The following is a 23993-nucleotide window of genomic DNA, read 5'->3' as shown; positions in this document are numbered from 1 at the left end:
GCTGCCAATGCAGAGTCACATGGTTCAAATCCACTATCTCCTCTGAGAGAGAACAATGGGCAATTTTTCTCTCATGTGATTTTTTTTGCCTTTGGAAACTATTGGAGGGTCAGCTCTGGATTGGTTCTGACTTGATGGTACTTAACAACAATAACAACATCTTTCATTAATTAAGTACATTAAAATCTAGTTTTCAAGTATTGACTTTGGCCTTTGAATTTTATGTACGAAATTATTTCATAACTGAAGATACTTTTGAGGCTTAGTCACAGACCTAAAGTATTTCTACTGTACTTGGTTCTTAGTGTCAAATATTAAGCTGGACTCATTTTATACCTGATACAGTGTCTTCAAAACTTTAACACTTCTCTGTCTGTAAGATGGTAAGACCACATAGTTGCAAATTTCATTATTTAGAATTGGTGAAGTGAGTTGAGAGACTTCTAGTTTTAAAGATCTTGGACTGTTTTTTGACCTCTGCCTTGATGCTTTTTGGTTGAGGTTTTGGCAAAAATACTTCTTTTTTCTCCAACTGAAATGTTTTTCACATGAATTATTTATGTGTTTACTTTTGGTCAGTTTGTCTTGAGTGCATTTAGCAATATGACTCCCTTATGTATTTCATTCTCTCCTGATTTGTTTTTAACAGTTGGCAGCTTCAGTTTATTCCATCAGAGTTCAGGGGCCAGTTACCGAAACCTTTTGCTGAAGGACCCCTGGCCACTCGGATTGTTCCTACTGATATGAATGACCAGAACCTGGAAGAGCCATCCAGATATGTAAGGACCATATTCTCTCCTTTTGCTTCATTGAAAAGAGTCAGATTCCTAAATTCTGGTTGGCATTCATATTAAAGCACTACTCAAATGGGAAGTTCTTAGAAAATTATTTCTTTAGGGTAAGGATGTGCCATCTTTTGCTGCGAAGTGGTTAATAGTTATCACTTAGATTTTCAAATGATCTCTTTCCTTATTTTCTATGTAGAACATTTAATTCAATATAATTTTTAAATTTTATTTTATTTTAGTTTTTTTAAATTTCTATTCATTCATTGTTGCACTTTTCTCCCTGCCCACCCCTCCTAATTCAATATAATTTAAAAGCTTTTGGGTGGGCTGGAAATTTTCTTTGGGTAGAATATGAATCATCATTTCAAAACATATTCTGAAACTCTATTTTTTTATATTCTGAAACTCTTATCATGCCCTACCTTATTAAGAGGCTTGCTGTGAGGAAGGTTGAAGTTTTTTGGTTTTTTTAAGCTTTTTTAAAAAATGATTTGAATGAGCATTTACAGAGATTTTGGATTTCCATTCATTCATTGCTGCATGTCTCTCCCCGCCCAGCCCGCCTCCCCCCGCCCAGTTCGCTCCTCTCTTTCAAAAGTAAAAGAAACACTCCCTCCCTGGGACACAATCTCCTCGTACCCCTCCCTCCGCCCCAAGTACATTACACTATGCAACCTTAATTGTGGACTCTTGTGATAACCATAATACACTATCATACATCGCTTTTAAATTATTCAGTCCCTCATCTGTTTCAGTGCAGTATACACAATTTATCCAGTTTTTCTCAGTCTTACCCCAACCGTGATACCAGTCCCATTTTACAACAGTGGCACCATGCAATATTTGTCCTTTTGTGACTGAGATATTTCACTCAGCATAATGTCCTCCAGGTTACCCATTTTGAATAATATTGCATGAGTTCCTTGTTTTTCAATGCAGCATAGTATTCCATTGTGTGAATATACCACAGCTTCTCTATCCATTCATTTGTTGATGGGCACCTGGGCTATTGTGAACAGAGCTGCGATAAACATGGGTGTGCATATATCTGCTTGGATGTCAGTTATGGTCGGTCTCTTTGGGATATATTCCCAGTAGTGGAATTGCTGGGTAAAATGGTATCTCTGTTTGCAACTTTTTGAGAAAGCGCCATACCGCCTTCCACAGTGGTTGCACCATTTTACTCTCCCACCAACTGTGAAGAAGGGTTCCAGTTTCTCCACAACCTCGCCAGCATTTGTTGCTTGCTGTTCTGTTAAATTTTGCTATTCTGACTGGGGCGAGATGATATCTCATAGTTGTTTTGATTTGCATCTCTCTTAGAGCTAGGGATTTTGAACATTTCTTCATGTGCTTGTTGGCCATCTGAATGTCTTCTTGGGTGAAGTGTCTGTTCATACCCTGTACCCATTTTTCAATTGGATTATTTACCTTTATCTTGTTGTGGTGCTCAAGTATTTTATAAATTCTAGATATAAGTCCCTTATCTGACATGTCATTATCAAATACTTTTTCCCAGTCTGTGACTTCCCTTTTTACCCTGTTGGAGAAGTTTTGGGATGTGCATAGAGATTTGATTCTTAGAAGGTCCCATTCATCTATTTTATCTTCTCCTGGTTGTAGATTTTTCAGGATACTTGGAAGACTGTTTATGTTGTGGATTAGGACTACTAGAGTTCTTCCAAGCTTTTCTTTAATGACGTTTATAGTCCTTGGTTAGGTGAACCTTTGATTTAACTATTAGGACTTCCAGGAAAACAAATAGGTCTGTTTTAGAGAGAGTGAAACCATGTTTCTCCTTGGAAGCAAGAATTTTGAAGCTCTGTCTCACATACTTTGGGTACGTGGCCAGGAGGGACCAGTCCTTGGAGAAGGACATCATGCTTGGAAGGGTGGAGGGACAGCGCAGAAGAGGAAGGCCCCAGATTGACACGGTAACTGGGGCATTTGAGGTAGGTGTGTTGGAGTCAGTGAGACTGGCTCAGAATCAGGCAGGGTTCAGAGCTGTTCTACCTAGGGTCTCTGTGAGTCATGAGCAACTCAATGGCACATAAAAACAAGAACATCTTCTGACTGTTTGAAAGTGAACAGTCATGAGTGCCATTTTCATAGTGAGTGAGCACCATGGGACAACCTCTGCCAAAACCACGCTCTTCTAAGCCTGTAAAGTCTTCATGCCCATCAGAGTTTTTGCTAATTTTATTTCAGTTTCTCTGAAAAATGACACTTCTGACATTTGATGCCTGTAAAATTTTTTATCATGGAAAAGGTGTGCGCAATAAGGCAATACTTCCCTAATTTCTAAAAGACAGTAACAGATCATTTATAAGGTTATTAGAAAGCACACATTCAGCCTACCAATCAGCTAAAGAAGCATTTAACAGTTTAAATGTCAAATACATTTCATCTAGATTGTCACACACCATTTTGTTGAAATGGATGCTCTGAGGATGTGCAGTGTTCTTCTAAAACAAGCCTGCAGCCCAGCAGACCTTTTTTTCTCCTTCACACTCAGGCTGGTTAGATGCCCATGGAGCCCTTGTAGGTTTATGAGTAAGATTCTTACTCTGTGAGTTTTAACTGATAGCTGGAAAAGGAAATATATTAAGATACGAGCTTGGGCTGGCTCCCAGGGAACGTGAGATGTGTATTGCTGCAAATTCACTGATATTAGTGCTTGAATTTTCAAACTTAATGCTCACATCACCTCCCTATTAGACTGAAAATATCCCTGGGTAAGGTAAACTGGAATTGAACATTTTGATTTTAGCTATAGATCTCCTGAGAGCAGACATTAATGAACATCTTTGAGGGAAAGCTAGTTATAAAACCTGAAGTGGCCTTTTGTACACTTCTTTTTTTTTAAATTTTTTTTTATTTCAGTGAACATCTACAGGGATTTTGGAATTCCATTCATTCATTGTTGCACTTTTCTCCCCACCCCACCCCCACTTTTTGTACACTTCTTAGACTATAATGATGAAATCCTATTTCCATATTCACTGCAACCAGACACTTAAATTTAGTTAAGTGACTCAACATTAGTTTGACCTGAAAGGTGCATATTTTTCAGAATGCAAATTCCAAACCTAACCTCACTGCCATGCAGCTTATTCTGACATGTGGTTACCTTCCCTCAGGGTCCCCTTACAAGCCGAGACTGTAATTCTTAATAGAAACAGAGAACATCTTGCTTCCATGGAGCAGCTGGAAAATTTGAGCCACTGACCTTTCAGTTAACATGAAATGCTGACTGAAAAAAATCAAGGGCAAACATATCAGATATATGTGCCTGTTGTATAGAGTGTGCCATTGTGACTTGCCACATTCCTACGTGTGAAGAGTTTCCTTGCAGGGATCTCTGTGTTCTTGCTTCAGGGGCTTTTCTGCATGCCTGGGAAATTGCTCTCCAAATCCAGTATACTCAGCTCCCTTTAACTTCTCAAAAAGTACAAGGGACATCATGGAATGGTGTGAATTCTATTGGGACTTCTGTTGGCTCAGATTATAGTGCGTTATGCTGCTAACCCAAGGCTGAACTTGTCTTGCTGTTGAATTTGCCATTGGATGCTTGGGAGAAAGCTGGGCATTCTCTTCCTCTTGTCATTTACCACCTCTTGGCTGGTGGAGGGTCTCTGAGAGGTGGAAACAACTTGACAGCAGTAAGTGAGAGAGTGAGGAAATTTTATGTGACCCCTAGCAGGGAATCACTTATTTCAGTTAACTGTTTAAAAGGTACTTGTTTTTCTCTGCTGAAAAAGTAATATACATTCATTGTCTAAAATAACGGACACTATAGATAAGGGGGGGAAATCTGCAATATTATTATCTAAGAATTAGCATTGTTACCAATTTTAATGGGTTTTTTTCCCCTCCTGTGTTCCCCCCTTGCATATAAATGTGCGCATATATAAACAAAACCCAATTATTTTAAACATTCATTATTTTGGGTTCTTTAAGAGACTTTAGTATGTCATTTTTGATCATAAATGAAGGAACTAAAAAAGAAAATGAATAAAAATACAGACGATTTTAAGGCCTCAAAATTCTAATAACGTTTTAAACATTAAAATAATATAAAGCATTTTCTCTTGGCTATTTAGAATAAAGTTAGGAATCAGTAACAAGAAAAATAAAGAATAAATTCATGGAAATTAAAACTATAAAAAATGAATGGATCATAGAAGAAATTTTAAAAATACTCAGAGGCATTTGAAAATACAGCATGGCAAAATCTTTGGGAAATAATTAAAGTCAGAGATTTTATAATGATACTAAGACACTGAGTGTGATTTGTATTATGTTGACATTTATGATGGTGGTGCGAAATGCATTATCTACTAACACAGATGGATTCTGGGCCTAAATCAAGGTCGAGCAGCCAATCTGTATATATAGTCTCACTCTCCACTCTTACTCACTCTTACTGTCTTTGGGTCAGAACCGACTCAGAGCTGACCTTCTGTTGAGTTTCCAAGACTAATCCCGTGGGAGTAGATTGCCCATCTTTCTCCATCGGAGCTTCTGGTAGAGTCACAGCCCCAGAGAGTCATGGCCTTTGGGTTAGCAGCACAGCTCCCTCAGGCCCACACCACTAGAGCTCCCTTTACATAGGCTGTTGTTGTGTACCGTCAAGTCTGAACTGATTTTCAGAGGCAGTAATCACAGGGGGGAAGCAAGAGTTGCATCCACTTCCTACACAACATGCTGCTGCAAACTATGAACTTTGAGAAACGATGATAGTTATAGATATTCTTCAGATCTTTTGTTCATAGGGTCACTATGAGTCGTGCTTGACTTGATAGCAATCAACAACAATGATCACATGGGAGGAGACTGCCCATCTTCCTTCCACAGAGAAGCTGGTGGATTTGAGCTGCGGACCTTTGAGATTGTAGTGCAGTTTCTCAACACTAGGCCACCAAAGCTCCCCTACATATAGTAGTTGTTATTGTTAAGTGCCTTTGAGGCCCTTGCGACTCAGCAATCCTATGTACAACAGCTCTGAATCCTGCTCTATCCTGTGCCAGCCTTATCATTTTTGACACACCCACCTCTATTACCCCAGTTACTGAGTCAATCCATCTCATCCAGGGTCTTCCTCTCTTGTGCTTTCCCTCCACCCTCCCAAGCATGATGTCCCCAAAGTATGTCAGATGAAGCTTTAGAATCCTTGCCTCCAAGGAGTAGCCTGGTCTCACCCTCTCTAGATCGAACCTGTTTGTTCTTGTAGCAGTTCATGGTATATTCAACACTCTTCCCAAACACCACAGCTCAAAGGCATCAATTCTCCTTCTATCATCCTTAGTCATTGTCCAGCTTTCTGATGCATAGCAAGTAATTGTGAAGACTATAACATGGATCAGGTGGACCTTAGTCTCCAGACTGACATCATTGTTTTTTAGTACTCTGGAGAGGTCTCTTGACAGCAGACTTCCCCAGTGCAATTTGGTTTTCATAGTTAACAATGAAAAAAAAACCCAAAAAGTAATGTCAGTTTCAATACTTTGTAATTTATACAACACATTATGTAAGATATTGTTGTTGTTAAGACAACATTCTATAAATTCTCTCATGGTAGGTATTGCATAGCTGTTGAACATTCATTTCTAAAGGCACATAACAAGGTTTTCTACCAGGATCAAGGTCTGGTTTTAGAATATGCAGAGATACACATGCAGAGATAACCCTGATAGTGTTGTTTTTTTTATTTCCTGATAAAACTGAATTTTTGTTTGCTGTTTGAAGGTGAGGAGAACATGAGGATGGTGCCGTATTGGGCACCCTGTTGTTCACAGGGTCACTTTGAGTTGCAGCCAACTTGATGCCACCTAACAAGAATATTTGAAGGATTTTGGTAGCCTTTTGAGTCCAAATCTAGTATCTGATTTGAGAGCTATCTAGTCAGTGAATAGACTTTGAAGGACAAACAGCTATTGAAGGACTGTATAGATAAAACAATTCTTTGATTTAATGCTTACTTGGAATTGCTAGAAACTCATTCACTGTTGCCTTTGGGGGAAAAATGGATTATTGAATAGTTTAGTTTTTCTTAACAATAATACAGACAGTTCTATTGTAATAAATACACACACACACACACACGCATGCGTGTGTGTATGTGTGTGTGTATTTCCCAAAATCATTGCACAATAAAAACCCTAGGATTTACTGGGAGAAAATGAGATTAGGGACATAATACTAAAAGACTCTCTTGATAACACTAAAAAAAGAAAATAAAAACAAACTAAGATAGAAACCTAATAAAAACAGAAGCACAGAAATGAGTATTTAATTTGGTAAGGATAAACACAAAGCCGGTTCCTGTGAGGCAGAGTTTAGTTAAAGCTGTTGCTAATGCCAGCTTTTCTAAACTGCTACACCATTCCATCATCTCTAACAGCAATGCCTCTCCCTCTGCCACGTGCTCTCCCTCTGGCTTTGGGCTTGATAATTAGTTGTAATGTCTCACAGAGCTCACAAGCTGTACTTACAGTTTGTGGTTTATTAGGGAAGCAACAGGATACAACATAGGATCAGCAGGACTCAAAAGAGACAGGAACAACTCAGGATATGGTTCTTGATTAGGACAATTTTTTCTTACCCTCTGCCACTATCCCTGCTTAAAGCCTCATCTGGCAGATGTTACAGTTCTCAACACTGGACATCAGCAAGTCCCCCAAAGCCTACTTGCACAACCTTCTTGGGCCTTACCTTAACTTGTACCACTATGCCCCGTCTGCTGCTTCTATCTCTCTCCTGGGTTACAGTTCTTTTTGTCTTTCTGTGTCTCCCCTTAAATGCCTAGTGGCATGGCAAAACTGAACAGCTTACCTTGTTAGTACTTTGTACACCTTGCTTGCATTATTAGCAGTGCTGTCTAGTACCTTTGATAGGCCACAAGCATGTCATTAACATAGTCCTATCTGGTGATTTTTTTTATATGCATCATAGACTATATACATGGCTCAACCTGCTGTCCTCAAGGTGGTTCTGACTCGTAGTAATCCCCCACCAGGCTTCTAAGGCTGTAAATCTTAATGGATGGAGACTATCCATCTTTCTCCTGCACAGCAGCTGGTGGGTGTGAACCGCCAAACTTTTGGTTAACATATGTATTATATATACATTATGCTACCAGGTTCCTATACATGGTTAGAAAGACCATATTAAGTGATTCCGTTTTTCACACAGGTTAAACAATTTAACAAGTATTCAACCACTACAATAATTATGATACTTACCTTGGAAAAGAACTGGAGTTTACTTATGGAAATAACATTGGAAGGGTTCCAGCTTGTGTTATGTGCTGTCAAGTCACCTGTGACTCATGGTGACACTCGCCCTGTCCTGCACCGTTCTCACAATCTGTCATGCTCAATCCCATGGTGGTAGTTACTGCGTCTTCTTTCTCTCTGGCCATTTAAACAGTGGAAAGAAGTATGGCTTTAGAAGAGATTTGAAGAAATCATAGAGTCTATCCTATAATCTCTTCATTTTGTGGGTGAAGAAACTAAAGCTTCGATGGGTCACGACTTTACAAAGATTAACCCTAGGATAAGAAGCTTGGTTTCAAGATTCTGGGGGAGATATATACAAGCATTTCCTCTTCCAAAATTTCTTATAGTCTATACCATATGTTATATCACTTGAATATAGTTTTCATGTCATAATTATTCTTTGAGGGACAGGAGTGAACAGACATTAATTGCTCAGTATTACCTTAAATATATTATTTTCCACTTCTAGAGTTGTTTTATGTGTGTCAGGTACTTTCAGTAATAAATATTCTGTTTAGTAATTAGGAGAAATTATCAGCCTTTTGTCTCTCTTTTTTCTCTTTTTCTTTTCTTTCTTTCTCCTTCCCTTATTGGGAGTCCCTGTTGGAAGCAAACAAATAGATTGCCCTGTAGGTCTTCTTGCTAATTTTTATCAAAGAAGACATATTGAAATTGCTATAAAGTGTGCGGTGGACTAAGACTAAATCTACTGTGATTACAAAGACTACTCAAAACACTTCTTGAAAATTCATTCCTTAGAGTTCATTATGTCTGCATTTTAAACCATGACCTATAATGTTTAAAAGACCAACAAATTTTTTTAACAATTCTTTTTTAAAAAAATTTTTATTTTAACTAAAGTTTATAGAAAAGTTAGGTTTTCATTCATTCATTCATTCATTCATTCATTCGTTGTTGCCCATTTTTATCCTTACCTTTCCCTTCCTCCTCTCAGTTCACTTTGCAGTGCACCTCTTGTTCCAGGTTATTGTCATATATATAATGCCTAATCATACATTCCTTTCAAACAGTCCTTCCTCTCTTCTGCTCCAATTCAGTGTTCATTCTCTATCCACTCTTTTCTTATCCCCTCCCCACCCAGGCTCCCATGTCAGTTTTCTTTTATAACAGCAATGTTATGCAGTATTTGTCCTTTTGTAACTGAGATATGCCACTCAGCATAATATCTTCCAGGATCATCCATGCTGTCTAGTGCTTTACAAGTTCATTGTTTTCAGTGTTGCATAATATTTCACTGTGTGACGGTACCACAGTTTTTCTACCCATTCATTTGTTGTTGGGGTACTTTCATCTCTTCACTATTGTGAATAACACAGTGATAAATATGGGTGTGCATGCATCTGTTGGAGTCACAGCTCTGATTTCTTTAGGGTATATTCCCAGTAGTGGGCTTGCTGAAGACCAACAATTCTTACTTGTGAATTTATTGTTTTTCACAATACAATGAATTTTTACTTGTCTTTTAAGACTCAATCAACAGATATATATTTTGCAAGCTATCTTCAAACTCGATCAATAAATATGTATTTTTGCAAGGTATTATCAGGAACAGAGAAACTGTGGAACAATATATGATTCTTGGTGATGAATTAATTCATTTCTGTGGGGTAGTTTTAGTTCAATTGGAGTATCTATAAAAGAAGAAATGAAAAGTGAAAACAGGCAGGGTGTAGAAAAGGGAAGGGAGGAAGGATGGATGGGTGGTGAAGGAATCGGAAAGATTCAGGGGGGACTCAAAAAAGATGGGATAATAATAAGGCCAGATCAATAGGAATGAATTCTATAAAATACAGTGTATATGAATGATTGTATGAAACACAATGTAAATGAAAGATTGTATAAAACCAAATGTACATGAATGAAACACAAACACATATGTACACAAATAAAAAAGGAATGAAATGCTAGAAAAATACTTGAAATATTTTTCTATCTAATGTTTTCTCCCAGACCCAGTGTTCCTCATTCATTAAAGGAACTACATTGGAAAAGGTGGAGGACTGGAAGCATGGTGTAGTGAGAAGAGCACTGTAAGGAAGTTAGGGGAGTCGGTGACTCCTCAGAAATTGAGTGAATTGACTTTGTGAATTTTTAAGACCCTTGGGATATCTTTGCATCTCCTTCTAATTTATATTAACTATACCTAAGGAAGACTCATAAAAAGCCTTCATTATACAGGTGATGAAACCTAGCTTGCTGCAAGTGAGAACGACTTGAAGTATTTGTTGCAGAAGACCAAAGAATACAGTCTTCAATATGGATTTAATCTCAATGTCAAGAAAACAAAAATTCTTACCACTGGACCAATGGGCAACATCATAATAGATGAAGAAAAGATTGAAGTTGACAACAGTTTCATCTTACTTGGATCCACAGTCAACACCCTTGGTACCAGCAGTCAGGAAATCAGGATATATAAGGTACTGGGAAAGCTCATAGACAGGGATCTTTCCAAGTTTTTGAGGAGTGATAGTCTCTGATTCAGGCCCTGGTCTTTCTGATCACTTGCTATGCATCTGAGAGCTGGACAGTGAATAAGGATGGCAGAAGAATTGATGCTTTTGATATGTCTGAATATGCCATGGACTGCTAATGAACAAACAAATACATCTTGGAGAAAATACATCTTGGAGGCAAAGATGCTAAAGCTCCACCTCATAATTTTAGACATGTTGTAAGTGGAGGGATGATGAAAAAGAGGAAGATCTGCAACCAGATGTATTGACACAGTGACTGTAGAGTGTCAAGAAGTGTGCAGACGGCACAGGATAGGACAGGATTCAGATCTATTGCTCATAGGGCTGCTATGGGTCCTACTTGACTAGATGGCACCTAACAACACTACACCTAAAATCTAGTTGAAATAACTCAGTTTATTGCTTGTTTTCTGATTAATGAATTGTTGTTGTTGTTACGTGTCATTAAGTCTACTACAACTCATCCTATGAGCGATAGATCCGAACTTTGGTCTGGCCTCACAGTCTCCTACATGCTTGAACCCATTGTTACAAGATGTATCAATCCAACTTGTTGAGGGTCTTCCTCTTTAAGTAATGACTTTTGGCCCATTGACCCGAGAAGCTGGAAGTCCATATGCTGCTTTGTCTGAAAATGTGCTTATCCTGGCTGGTGCTTCCTGTATGTGATGCAGATGTTTGGGAGTTGAGAAGATACCACTACAGACTGACTCCAACATTGATAGAGCCTCTGTTACAGCTGATGAGCAAAAAGCTGTAAGAAGTTATTTAATAAGTAACTGCAAAATTCACCTTAATTGTTCTTCCCTTCACAAAATGTACACCTTCTATTATTGATGTTTTGACCTGTTCTTTAAGATATTCTACTTTTATTTTTACATCTGGGGTGGTGCTAAGTGATACTCCTTGTCAATAAATTAGTTTGAGTCCTCCACCACTACCCTAAATTTTTTTTTGTTTGGGGGTGCTAATTTGTTCTCCAAAACTTCTAGGTTGTCAAAAGCTGAAGGAAGTCACATTTCTTTCAAAATGAGTCTTAAAACGCTTGTGTTTTACAAAATTTCTAACTATGGCATATTTTTAGCTTCGACAGCTGGTTGATATGTAGCCTGTGACTAATGAAATGAAACACATTTTTGTTTCACGATCATGTGTTAATGTCACCCTACAATTTTGTTATTTTTGATGCAAGAAAGGATGATTAAATCTGAAGAAACAAAAAAATTAGTTCTTTGGTAAAACTTTCAGGCCAATTTACATTCAGTCTTTTGGTTTTTTAATTGGAGATGATGTAGTTTTAGAGCGATCTCAGCTTTCACAGTATGAGATGCTGATAAAGAGAAGAGACTGTTCCTTTTGATTTAAACACAAATGGTATTACATTAGTCTTTAAATCTGAGGGGAAATGGTCACCTTGGTTTACCAGGTGTTAAAACTGAAAAATCTCAGTCACAGTAACACAGAATATGATTCAGCTATTATAAGAGGGAAAATCAATATATGCAGGGGGAAAAGGCCTGAAACAAGCCCTAACAGGTTGACTGTGATTCTCTTATAGGTGGTTTTTCAAGAGTACCTTTTTCTTGTATAAATTATGTTTTACTTTTATCACGTGGAAAAACAAAACTATAATAGATACCAAATCTTTGAAACCACCAGATCTCTATGTGCTCTAAAAACAGTACTTAGTATGTTGTCAGTAGACCCTGGATTTCCTTCTCTTTAGGACAAGAAATTGTGCTAAAATTGGGAAATGCATTTCTTAGTAGGAATTGGGAGGTGAATTTATTATTAGGTGATTGTAGCCTCTGGCCTCTCCTGCAGTAAATCTTTTTCAGCCATTGTAAATATAACTATCTGTTGCTCTTTTCTGCAAACTACAGGTCAGTTGCTTTAAAGAATAAGTGTGGTTTACCTATTTACAAGCTGTGAGGAAATATTTTGTTTTATATACTGATTTGCTTGCATTGTTTTTCACACCAGCTCTTTTCCCTCTCCTTTTCCCAGCCCTCCCTCTACTCATCAGATTGTGCTATTCTATGATTACCCTCCTGCCCATCCTCACTCCTCTGTTCCTACTCTTCCCACCTCATACACATTTTACTAGTTATCTATTTCTACAATAATGGTCCTATACAGTATTTGTCCTTATCAGACTGAGTTAGTTTATTTAGAATAATGCTCTCCAGTCTTTCCCAAGTTATGTAGTAATTTTCACAATCATTGCTCCTGCATGCTGCATGGTATTCCATCATGTGAATATACCACAATTTCTCAATCCATTCAAGTGTGATTAGACATTTGGGCAGTTTCCATGTTCTTACAATTGCTGCTATGAACATTGGTGTAAAATCTCTATTTGTGCCTTAGTTCTAATGTCCTTAGGGTATATTCCAAGCAGTATAGCTGGGTCATATGGAATTTCTATGTTCAGCTTTTTGAAGAAACACCTAATTACCTTCCTTCCAGAGTGCTTGTACCATTTTAAAATCCCACCAACAGTGTATAAGAATGTCTATCTCTCCACATCTCTCCAAAATTTATTACTTGCTGCTCTGTTAAACTTTGCCATTGCTACTGGGGTCAGATGGTATCTCATTGTGGTTTTGATTTGCATCTCTCTTATTGCTAATGATTTTGAGCATTTCTTCATGTGTCTGTCTGTTGACCATCCAAATATCTTCCTCTATGAGAAGATTTTCCATGTCTTTTGCCCATTTGTAATTGTTTCATTAGTCTTTTTCTTGTTGAGGCCCTGTAGGATTCTGTAAACTTTTTATATGAGACTCTTGTCTGAAATGGTATTGCCAAACATTTGTTCCCAGTTGGTAGGTTTTCTTTCTACTCTGTTGGAAAATGTTTTTGACGTGCATAGGGATTTCATCTTTAGAAGGTCCCATTCATCAGTTTTCTCCTCTACTGATTGTGTACTTCTGGCTGTATTTGTCAGCCTTTAAAACCATGAGGTAGGCCTTCTAAGCATGGCCCTACTTTGTCTCTTATGATCTGTTTGGTTTGGGGCTTGGGAAGATTTCTTTTTTTATATAAAACAGAAAAAGGATGGCATGATAGGTAAGGCAGATAGACTGTGAAGTAATATGTTGAACTCATCCAGGCAAAATAAGAGTATATTTAACATCAGGAAAGGTGTATATCAGGATTGTATCCTTTCACTATACATATTCAGTACAATCCACTTCATCCAGGGTTTTCTGGGACGATAAGATTAGGTCTGTCAGAGTCAGTGAAATTGGCTCAGGATAGGGCAGGGTTCAGAGGTGTTGTACATAGGGTTGCTGTGAGTCATGGGCAGTTCAATGGTATGTAACAACAACATTCAATACTTACAGGGAGCTCTGGTGGCCTAATTGTAAGGATCTGAGCTACCAACCCAAAGACACCCAGTTCAAATCTACCAACTGCTCCATGGGAGAGAAATGTGGGTAATCTATCATTCTATTTACTGCCTCTGAAAATTTGGTGGAAGGTCAGCTGTGAGTAGATTCTGACTTGATGGTACATACAACAATAATTCACTATGTAGACTGAACAAATAATCTGAGAAACTAGATTACATACAGAAGAATGTGGTGTCAGGATCAGAAGAAGACCCAATAGTCTGCATTATTCTTGCTTTATGACAGAGAAGAAGATTGGAGGAATTTGCTGAAGAAGATCAAAGGCTACAGCTTTCACTATGTATTAAACCTCAGCATTAAGAAAACAAAAATCCTTATAACTGGAAGAATAAGTAAATGATAAGTGGAGAAAGGATTGAAGTTGTCAATGATTTTATTTTACTTGAACCCACAATCAATATCCATGGTTGCAGTCAAGAAACCACAGGACATGATGCATTGGGAAATTCTGCTGTCAAGGACTTCTCCACAAGGCTAAATAAAGAGCAACGATGTCAGCGTAAAGACTAAGATGTAACTGACCCCCCCCCCAGCTTGGTATTTTCAGTTTTTTGATTTGCATATGAAAGTTGAACAGTGAATAAGGAAGGCCAGAGAAAAATTGATGGCTTCGAATTGTGGTATTGAAGAAGAATATTGAACATACCATGAAGTATTTAAAAACCAAATCTGTCCTGTAGGAAGTAACACCCTCATGCTCCCTAGAGGCAAGGAATGTGAAACTTTGTCTTACATGCCTGGGGCACATGTTGTCAGGAGCCTCTGGAAAAGATTACTGTGCTGGGGAAAGTAGAGGATCAGCTAAAGATAAGACCCCCATAGTACCTGGGCTTGAGCATGCCTGAGACTCAGAATGGTGCAGGCAGGGTAGGGCTTGGGTTTTTTTGTTTTGTTTCATTTTTTAGTAATATTTTCTTCATTCATATATACTGTTTCATGTATGTGCATTGTGTTTTATATAGTCTTTCATTTACCTTGTATTTAGTTCATTTATAGTGTGAGGTTTTTCTCCCCTTTATAATCATTTTACTAGTAACTACTTTCTTGACATGTAAGCCAGCTAATTTATGTGTCATGCCTTGATATCCCCCTTTTAGATAGCCAATTCCTGATTTGCCCGTCCCTATCAATTGGTGCTCTGAAGGAACGAGCATGTCCCTTTTTCAGAAGGATCCTTTGTTCAGCTTGGAAACTTTGAGCATGTGCCTCGACAAGCAGAGTCCAGTCCAGAGCAAGCCGTCAGTTTGCAGCAATCCACTCTGCTCACAGCGTGCATTAGGACATGGTTTAAACCTGTTAGTCTTAGGATCACTATGAGTTGAAGGTAATTCAGTGTACCTAACAACATTTGAAATTCTGATCAAAGAATCTTGTCCATCTGCTAAGTTTGCCAAAGACTTATTGTTGGCAGAGTCATCCTGACAATTCTGGGCATCTGGCTTAAAAAGACAATGATTTATGAATCTTATCACCATCATATTGTTGATCTCCAATCATTTGGTATTTCTTCCATTAATCATTCCTAATGTTTTTCATTCTATTCTTTCTTTAGTTCAGTCACTCATCTTGCCTTTGAATCATTTATTGATTATCTCTATGTACTGAAACCACAAAGGTGACAAAAAGCATTTGTCATTGTTTAAAAAAAAGTATTTTGTATTAGTTTGCATATGCGATTCATATACATAATGTTTCGCACTTTCCTTCATTCACATTGTGTTTCAGTCATTCCCATATATTGTAAAATACAATCATCATTGAACTATGCCCACCATTACCCTCTCTTTTCAGGTCCCTGTCAGATCTTTCTGATTTCCTTTGCCCCCTCCCTCCACCTACCAAATCGTGTGACCCCACAATATGCCCCCTGCTCATCCTCACCCTCTGCTCCCACTCCTTCCCCCCTTTTACCCTCATATACATTTTGGTTTTTGGTTTTTTGGGGTTTTTTTTAACCCTCATAAATGTTTTGCTGTTGTTATGTGGCGTTAAGTTGCCTGTGACTAATAGTGACCCTATGTACAACAGTCCTAAACCCTGCTCTATCCCTTGCCAATCTTATTGTCTCTGACACACCTACCTTCATTACCCCAGTCACTGAATCAATCCATCTCATCGAGGGTCTTCCTTTCCTGCGCTGTTCCTCCACCCTCCCAGGCTTGACATCCCTCTCCAAGGACTGACCCTGCCTTGCAGTATGTCCAAAGGAGGTCAGACAAAGCTTCAGAATCCTTGCCTCCAAGGAGAAACCTGGCTTCCCCATCTCCAGGACAAACTTGTTGTTCTCCTAGCAGTCCAGGGTATATTCAGTACTCTTCTCCAGCACCAAAGCTCAAGTCATCAACTCTCCTTCTATCATCCCTAATCATTGTCCAGGTTTCTGATGCATAATAAGTAGTTGCAAAGACCATGGCTGTATCAGGTGCACCTTAGTCTCCAGACTGACATCGTTACTCTTCAGTACTTTAGAGAGGTCTCTGACAGCAGACTTCCTCAATGCAATTTGTCTTTTAATTTCCTGGCTGCTGATACCAAGAGTGTTAATCGTAGAGCCAAGCAAACTGAAGCTGTCAAAAATCTCAACTAATTATCTCCTTACACTCTGGAAGTCGCCTGGCTAACTGGTGAAATGGCTGGCATCTCGATGGTGGCCCCTCGTGGTGGCAGTCAGGCAAGGGAAGTGTCTGGGGTCCATTTCCTTGTGTGTTCTTTTTGCTCTTCTAAAGTGGGTGGGTCGTCCTGGACCTTACAGTAAGGGCCTTAGGTTAAGGGTAAATAAGGGTGGAGCCTGCTCCAGGTGGTAGCTTAAAATTAGGATTTTACTTGTTCTTGGTGAAACATTCTTCTAGGTCGTATAACCCTGGTATGTCCACTTGCTGTACAGAGGTAACTCGTGGTTGCTGTGAAGCTAAACACTGTGACACTGATGTGTCAAATGCAAGAATGGTTACCCATGGTGGACAGTGCTTGGTGGAGCTCCCCGATTAAAACAAACTTGGAAGCAGGAGTGGCATCCACTTCCATAATAACTTGCCTCTGGAAACCCTATGAGCCTGGAAAAAGGATTAAAGTTATACAGGAGTCCAGGTCTTTTGTTCATAGGGTCTCTATGAGTCACCTCCCATCCGACAGTACTTAACAACAGTAACAACAACAACAGTTATCCTTTATTTCCCTTTGGCTTTTTCAAAACTTTTTTTAAAAAAGTATTTATTATGTTTTTCATTGTTGCACATGTTCTTCCCTTCCCCATAGTTCACCTCACAGTGAACCCCTTGTTCCAGATTATTCTCCTACATATAATGCCTAATCATATATTCCTTTCAGACCATTCTCACACTTATTTGTTCTGATGCTGTTCATTGTTCATCTACTCTTTTTCTCTTTCTCTCTCCAACCCTCCCCCATGTCTGTCCTGTTTTATAACAGCAGTGTTATACAGTACTTGTTCTTCTGTGATTGCAGTATTTCACTCAACAAAATGTCCTCAGCTCCCACTCCCCCCCATGTTGGATAATATTTTACAAGTTCATTGTTTTGCAGTGCTGTGTAATATTTGATTGTGTAAATGTACCAGTTTTTCAATCCATTTGTTTGTTGTTGGGCACTTGGGTTGCATCTGTCTCTTTGCTATTGTGAATAATGCAGCAATAAATATGGATGTTTGAGCTGTGGCTCTTTTTTCTTTAGAGTATGTATTCTCCAAGTAGTGGAATTGTGGGTCAAATGGTATTTCTATTTCCAACTCTGAGAAAGCACCAGACCACTTTTCATAGTGGTTGCACCATTTTGAATTCACACCAGCAGTGAATAAGAGTTCCAATCTCTCCACAACTTCACCAACTTTTGCTATTTGCTGCTCTGTTAAACTTTGCTTTTATTGCCAGGGTGGAATGATATCTCCTAGTTGTTTTGATTTGCATCTCTCTGATAGCTAGGGATTTTGAACATTTCTATATTCTCTTTGTCACTGTAGAGACATCCAACTGATTTTTGTATGTTCATCTTGTATCCTACTTCTTTACTGAATTAGTCGACTATGTCCAGTAGTTTTCTTGCTGAATCTTTGGGTTTTCTAAGTATACTGTCATATCATCTGCATATAGATAGTTTTGCCTTCTCTTGCCAATTTGTATACCACTTATTTCCTTGTCTTGCCTTACTGATCTTGCTAATTGTTTCAATACATTATTGAAAAGGAAAAGTGAAATTGGGCATCCTTGCGTAGTTCTTGTTCTCAAAGGGAATATCTTTAAACTCTCTACATTGAGAATGATGTTGGCTCTTGGATATTTTTAACAGTGTTGAGGAAATGCTCTCTATGCCTATTTTATTGAATGTTTTAAGCAGGAAGGGTTGTTGGATTTTGGCATAGGCCTTTTCTGCATTAAGTGATAGATCCTGTTGTTCCTGCTCTGTTCTTTGTTAATGTGCTGAATTACATTAATTGGTTTTCTTATGCCATCCTTACATACTTGTTATGACTTTCACTTGGTCATGATGAAATATTTTTTGATGTACTGTTGGATTCTTGTGGCCAAGGTTTTATTGAGGATTTTTGCATGAGAGAAATTGGCCTATAGTTTTCTATTTTGGTGTTGTCTTTAACTGACTTTGGTATCTGGGATATTTTTGTTTCATAGAACGAGTCTAGGAGAACTCCGTCTTTTTCTCTTTTCTGAAATATTAAATGTAGAATTAATAATAGCTTTTCTCTGAATGTTTGATAGAATTCACTAGTAAAACCATCTGGTCCAGGACTTTTTTAAGTTGGAAGTTGTTTTATGACCTGTCCAATTTGTTCTTTTTAATGGGTCTGTTCTCGTGTTCTACTTAAGTCTGTATCAATTTGGGAAGATTATCAGTTTCTGTTTTTTCATTTCCTCTAGATGTTTATATTTGTTTGAGTATAGTTTTTCATAATATTCTGTAGTTTTAACCTCTTTATTTCAGTTGGTGTGGGTATGTGTGTGAAATCACCCCTTTCATATTTTATTTGGATTATCTGTGCCTTTTCTTCCTTTTCCTTTGTTAGTTTTGGTAGTGGTTTGTCAATTTATTGACCTTTGTGAAGAAACAACTCCTGGTAGTGTTGACAGTTTCAGTTGTTTTCCTGTTTTCTATTTCATTTATTTCTGCCCTAAATTTTATAATTTCCTTTCTTTTAGAGGTTATCAGGGTGTTTTGCTATTATTTTTCTACTTATTGGAGATGTTTGGTTTAATAATGGATTATAATTTTTTTTCTTCCTTTTTTATTTATTTGCTTATTGCTATGAACTAACCTTTAAGTATTTACATTTGCTGTATTTCTGAGGTTAGAGTAAGTTGTGTTTTCATTTTTGTTTCAAGAAACCTTTTTTTAAACTATCTTCTATTACCTGCTCATGTTCAAGCACAGCATTGTTCACCTTCCAAGTGTATGATTTTTCTCCTTTGTTTTCTTCTTGTTGATTATCTTTCTCTTTTTACAGTAATTATCTTATGCAATATTTATCCTCATGAGACTGAGTTAGTTCATTCAGCATAATGCTCTCCAGTATCTCCCAAGTTAGGTAGCAATTTTAAAATTGTTGCTCTTAAGGGGGCTACATAGTATTCCATCGTGTGAATGTACTAATAATTCTCAATCCATTTAATTGTGGTTGGACATTTGGGCTGTTTCCATGTTCTTGTGATGTTGAATAACACGGCTGTGAACATTAGTGTACTAATCTCCATTTGTGTCTTAGTTCTAATTTCCTTAGGGTCTATTCCTAGCAGAGGAATAGCTGGGTCATATGAAATTTCTATGTTCATCTCTTTGAGGAAATGCCAAAGTGCCTTCCATAGTGGTTGTACCATTTTACAATCCCACCCATAGTGTAAAAGAGTTCCAGTCTCTCCACATCCTCTCCAAAATTTCTTGCTTTCTGTCCTGTTCAACTTTGCCACTGTTACTGGAGTGAGATTATATCTCGTTGTAGTTTTGATTTGCATCTCAATTTGCATCAATCATATGGCAGTAAATGTGAGCGTTTCTTTTTTCTTAAAAGTGTGTGTGTGTGTGTGTGTGTACCATCAAATCGGATCTGACTGGTACAGGAGGAGATTGGCCCTCTTTTTCCAGCAGAGCATCTAGTGGATTCAAACTGTTTATCTGTGGGATTGCAATGCAGCTTCTTGCCACTAGGCTACCAGAGCACACCAATTTAAGCATTTCTTCATGCGACTTTTCGCCATCCAAATGTAATCTATTGATAATTCAACAAGGAAACAAAGCCTCTCAGATTAGGGAAACGACAACCTCCTCAAAAAATGGTGCTAACAAAACTGTACTGCTACCTGCAGAAAGCTGAAGCAGGAGTCACATCTAACACCATACACAAAAATCAACTCAAGGTGGTTCGGAGATGTAAGGAAAAAGCCCTAAATCATAAAGATCTTAAGAGACAAAATGGTACCAAGGTTAGAAGGCCTAGTCTATGGAATAAAGAGGCTGATAATTGCAGCTAGAAATGCACAAGCAGGAGAGGATAAAAGGGATAAATGGGACCTTCTAAAGATTAAATCCCTGTGTGCATCAAAAACTTTTTCCAGTTGGGTGAAAAGAAAACCTACTGACCAGGAAAAACATTTGGCAATACCATTTTAGACAAGTGCCCCATAACAAAAGTTTACAGATCACTATAGGGCTCCATAAGAAAAAGACTGATAACACAATTATAAAATGGCCAAAAGACACAAAAAGACTTTTCACAGCATTTGTCATTTGAGGAACATCCCCACCAAGAAATACAAAGAAACAAGCAAAACTATGAAGTAAAAGAGGAATTACAGGAAATGGAAACAATGTAGAAAACAGAAAAAAAAAACTTCTATAATTAATATTCTTTGGTAGATTTTTAACTGTGGAGTTGCACAAAGCAAGACTGCTTTTGAAGGGGACACTCAGAAAATAATTTTGTGATGGTTGTTAATGTGATGTCGAGTCCAACTCATAGCAATCCTATGAACAACAGATCTGAACCCTGTCCTATCCTGTGCCATCTTCATTATCTCTGACATACTTAAGCCCATTGCTGGAGTCACTCTGTCAGCCCATGTCATCGATGGTCTTTAGCCCCTTCACTGACACCTCTGCCCCACTTTTCTAATCATGATGTCCCTTTCCAAGAATAAGCCTCTACTTACAACAAGCCTGAAGTAAGTGCAATTAAGCTTCGTTATCCTTGACTCTAAGGAGCACTCTGGCAGTACTGTTGCCAAGACATGTCTGCTCTTTCTTTTTTTGCAGTTCATAGGATAATCAGACTCTTCTGCAATTTCACAGCTCAATTCTGTCATTCTTATTCTTTGCCTGTCTCTCAGATGCATAGTAAGGGATTAAAAGTCCATGGTAAATCAGGTGCACCTTATCCCTTAAACTGACATCATTGCTCGTTAGTATTTTAGACAGGTCCTTGAAAGACTTTCCCAGTGCAGTGTTTCTTCTGCTTTCTTGACTGTTGATACCAAAAGTGTTGATTGTGGATTCAAGGAAGATGAAATCATTGACAAGTGTTTTCTCCCTGTATCATGATGCTTGTGCCTCTTAGCCCTGTGGTGAGAATTTATGTTTTCTTGATGTTGAGATGGTGTCCATATTGAAGGCTGTAGTCTTTGATCTCCTGCAACAGGTGTCTCAAGTCTTCCTCACTTGAGCAAGTAAGATGATACAACCTTCAGCAAGCAAGGTTGTATCATCTGCATAAAGTAGGTTATTCTTAATCTTCCTCCAAACCTAATGCTATTCATAGAGTCCAGCTTTGCAAGGAATTTGCTCAGCTTACAGATTGAATAGGTGTGGTAAAAGAATACAGCCCTGAGACATACCTTTCTTGATTTTAAACCACACAGTGTTCTCTTGCTCTGCACAACAGCTTCTTGTCTAGGTATAGTTTCTGTCTGAAGACAAGTGTTCTGTGATTCCCATTATTCTTAATGTTAGCAATAGTTTGTTATAATCCATATAGCCAAATGCCTTTGTATAGTTGATAAAATACAAATAAAAATTCTTCTGATATTCTCTGCTTTCAGCCAAGATCCATCTGACTTCAGCAGTGATATCCCTGGTGTTACAGCCTCTTCAAAAGCCACCTTGAACCTCTAAGCAGTTCCCTGTCAATGCACTGTTTTAGCTATTTTTGTATGATCTCTACCAATATTTTGCTTGCATAAAATATTAATGACTTTTTAAAAATAATTTCCACATTCTGCTAGATAACTTTTCTTGGGAACAGGAACAAATAGGCATCTCTTTCAGTTTGTTGCCCAGGTAGCTGTCTTCCAAATTTCATAGCACAAACTAAGGATCACGTCCAGGGCTGCATCTATTAGTTGAAACATGTCAATTAATATCCCATTGATTTCTGGAGCTTATTTTTTACCAATGTCTTCAATGCAGCATGAATTTCTTCCTTCTTTACCATTAGCTCTTTATTGTTTACTACTTCCTGAAATATTTCATTGTCAACCAATTCTTTTACTGACTGTATGTGTTCTTACCATCTTCTTTTTATGCTTCTTGAGTCATTCAGGATTTTACCCATAGCATCTTTTAGAAATACAGCTCAAGGCTTGAGCTTGTTTTTCAATATACTTTGATAGATTTATCTTTTAACTGTGCAATATACAAAGCAAGGCTGCTTTGGAAGGAGATACTCAGAAAATAATAGCTCTTATGAATTAACAATTAGATAGTGGGTATTTTTAAATTAGTAGGATGCTTAGAGGATAAAGCTGGAGAAATCTTCCATACTGTCATAGCAGTACAAACAAAAATAAGGTAGTGGAAGACAGAGAAGAAAAAAAGAAATTGGTCCTGTATCAAGCTAATAGGAGATCCAGAAAGAGAAAACAAATGAAATGGCAGAAAGGAAAAGCCAACAAAATCATTAAAGGAAATTCTCCTCAATTAAAGGACATCAGTGTTTAATTTAAAAAAAACTACAGAATGTGGAGGATCAACTATGAGTTAGTTCTAACTCGTGGCTACACAACAATTGGTTTTTTTTTATTTATTTTTTTTTTATTTTTATTTTGTGTGCGTGTACCGTCAAATCAGAACAACAATTGTTTTGATATTTGTTGGATCCAAATTGCTGAGAAAGTTATAATAAAATCCCTTTATGGTAGAGGACTCATAAAAAAAAAAAACCAAAAAAAAAAAATAAAAAACAACCTACAGAATGTATATAAAATTGAAGATTAAGAAAAGATTGACATTGGGATGTATCAAGTACCAAAAGAAGTTAGTATGGTTGTTTGATACTTGAAAAAAAAGAAACACAAAACTCATATTCAGAATCAAATCATAGTTGATCCTTCAGAAGGTTTTCCAGGGGCTCTAAATTGCACAGGAGGAAGTTGCCCAATTTTCTCCCTCTGAGCTGCTGGTGGATACAGAATACCAAAGAGGAGCTGCCTTTGTGTTTACTGTGCAGCTACTATGGACTATGCTACCAGAGATCCCTGCATATGTTTTATCTGCTAGAAACAAACCTAGTGATTGGGGAGGCTTAGAGTAGATCCTTCTACTTTTCATGATGATATTTTTTGTGCTATGATTTTTAAAACTATGACCACTTGGCCTTTTCTGTTGGAAGTGGAATGGGATCACAATTTTTTTCTGGATTATTTGGCTCCAGCAAAGTAATAATATGTAAAATGTTGTTCCTCATCCCTACTTTCCATAGTCTTGTGTTTGCTTTATAAATAATTTTCAGGTTTATAGTTATACATGGTGAAAGGAATAGGGAAAAGAATCTTCCTTTGAGTAAATCAGAGCCAATGCTTCATTGATAGGGGGCTGTAGGTTTTTATTAATTGTTGTTGTGTTGTTATGTGCCGTCGAGTCATTTGCGACTCATAGTGACCCTTTGTACAACAACCCTAAACCCTGCTCTATCCTGTGCCAATTGTATTGCCTCTGACACACCCATCCCGATTACCCCAGTCACTGAATCAATCCACCTCATAGAGGGTCTTC

The 23993-nt window shown here is 37.8% G+C and overlaps 1 protein-coding gene across 1 annotated transcript in view; it reads left to right on the top strand.

The window, feature by feature from the left end:
• The window catches only part of ALG9 (ALG9, alpha-1,2-mannosyltransferase), a 162352-nt gene that overhangs the window by 58150 nt on the left and 80209 nt on the right, over nt 1-23993 (top strand). The window contains exon 13 of the mRNA XM_006890770.1: nt 650-779. Coding sequence (XP_006890832.1) covers nt 650-779 — 130 coding nt within the window. The remainder of the gene's footprint in view (nt 1-649; nt 780-23993) is intronic.

This window comes from Elephantulus edwardii, unplaced genomic scaffold (assembly GCF_000299155.1).
Source record: "Elephantulus edwardii isolate Elephantulus edwardi_28Jun2011 unplaced genomic scaffold, EleEdw1.0 scaffold00093, whole genome shotgun sequence".
Lineage (NCBI taxonomy): Eukaryota > Metazoa > Chordata > Mammalia > Macroscelidea > Macroscelididae > Elephantulus > Elephantulus edwardii.
Note: the sequence above shows the minus strand (reverse complement) of the source record. Positions and strands in the feature narration are given on the sequence as shown.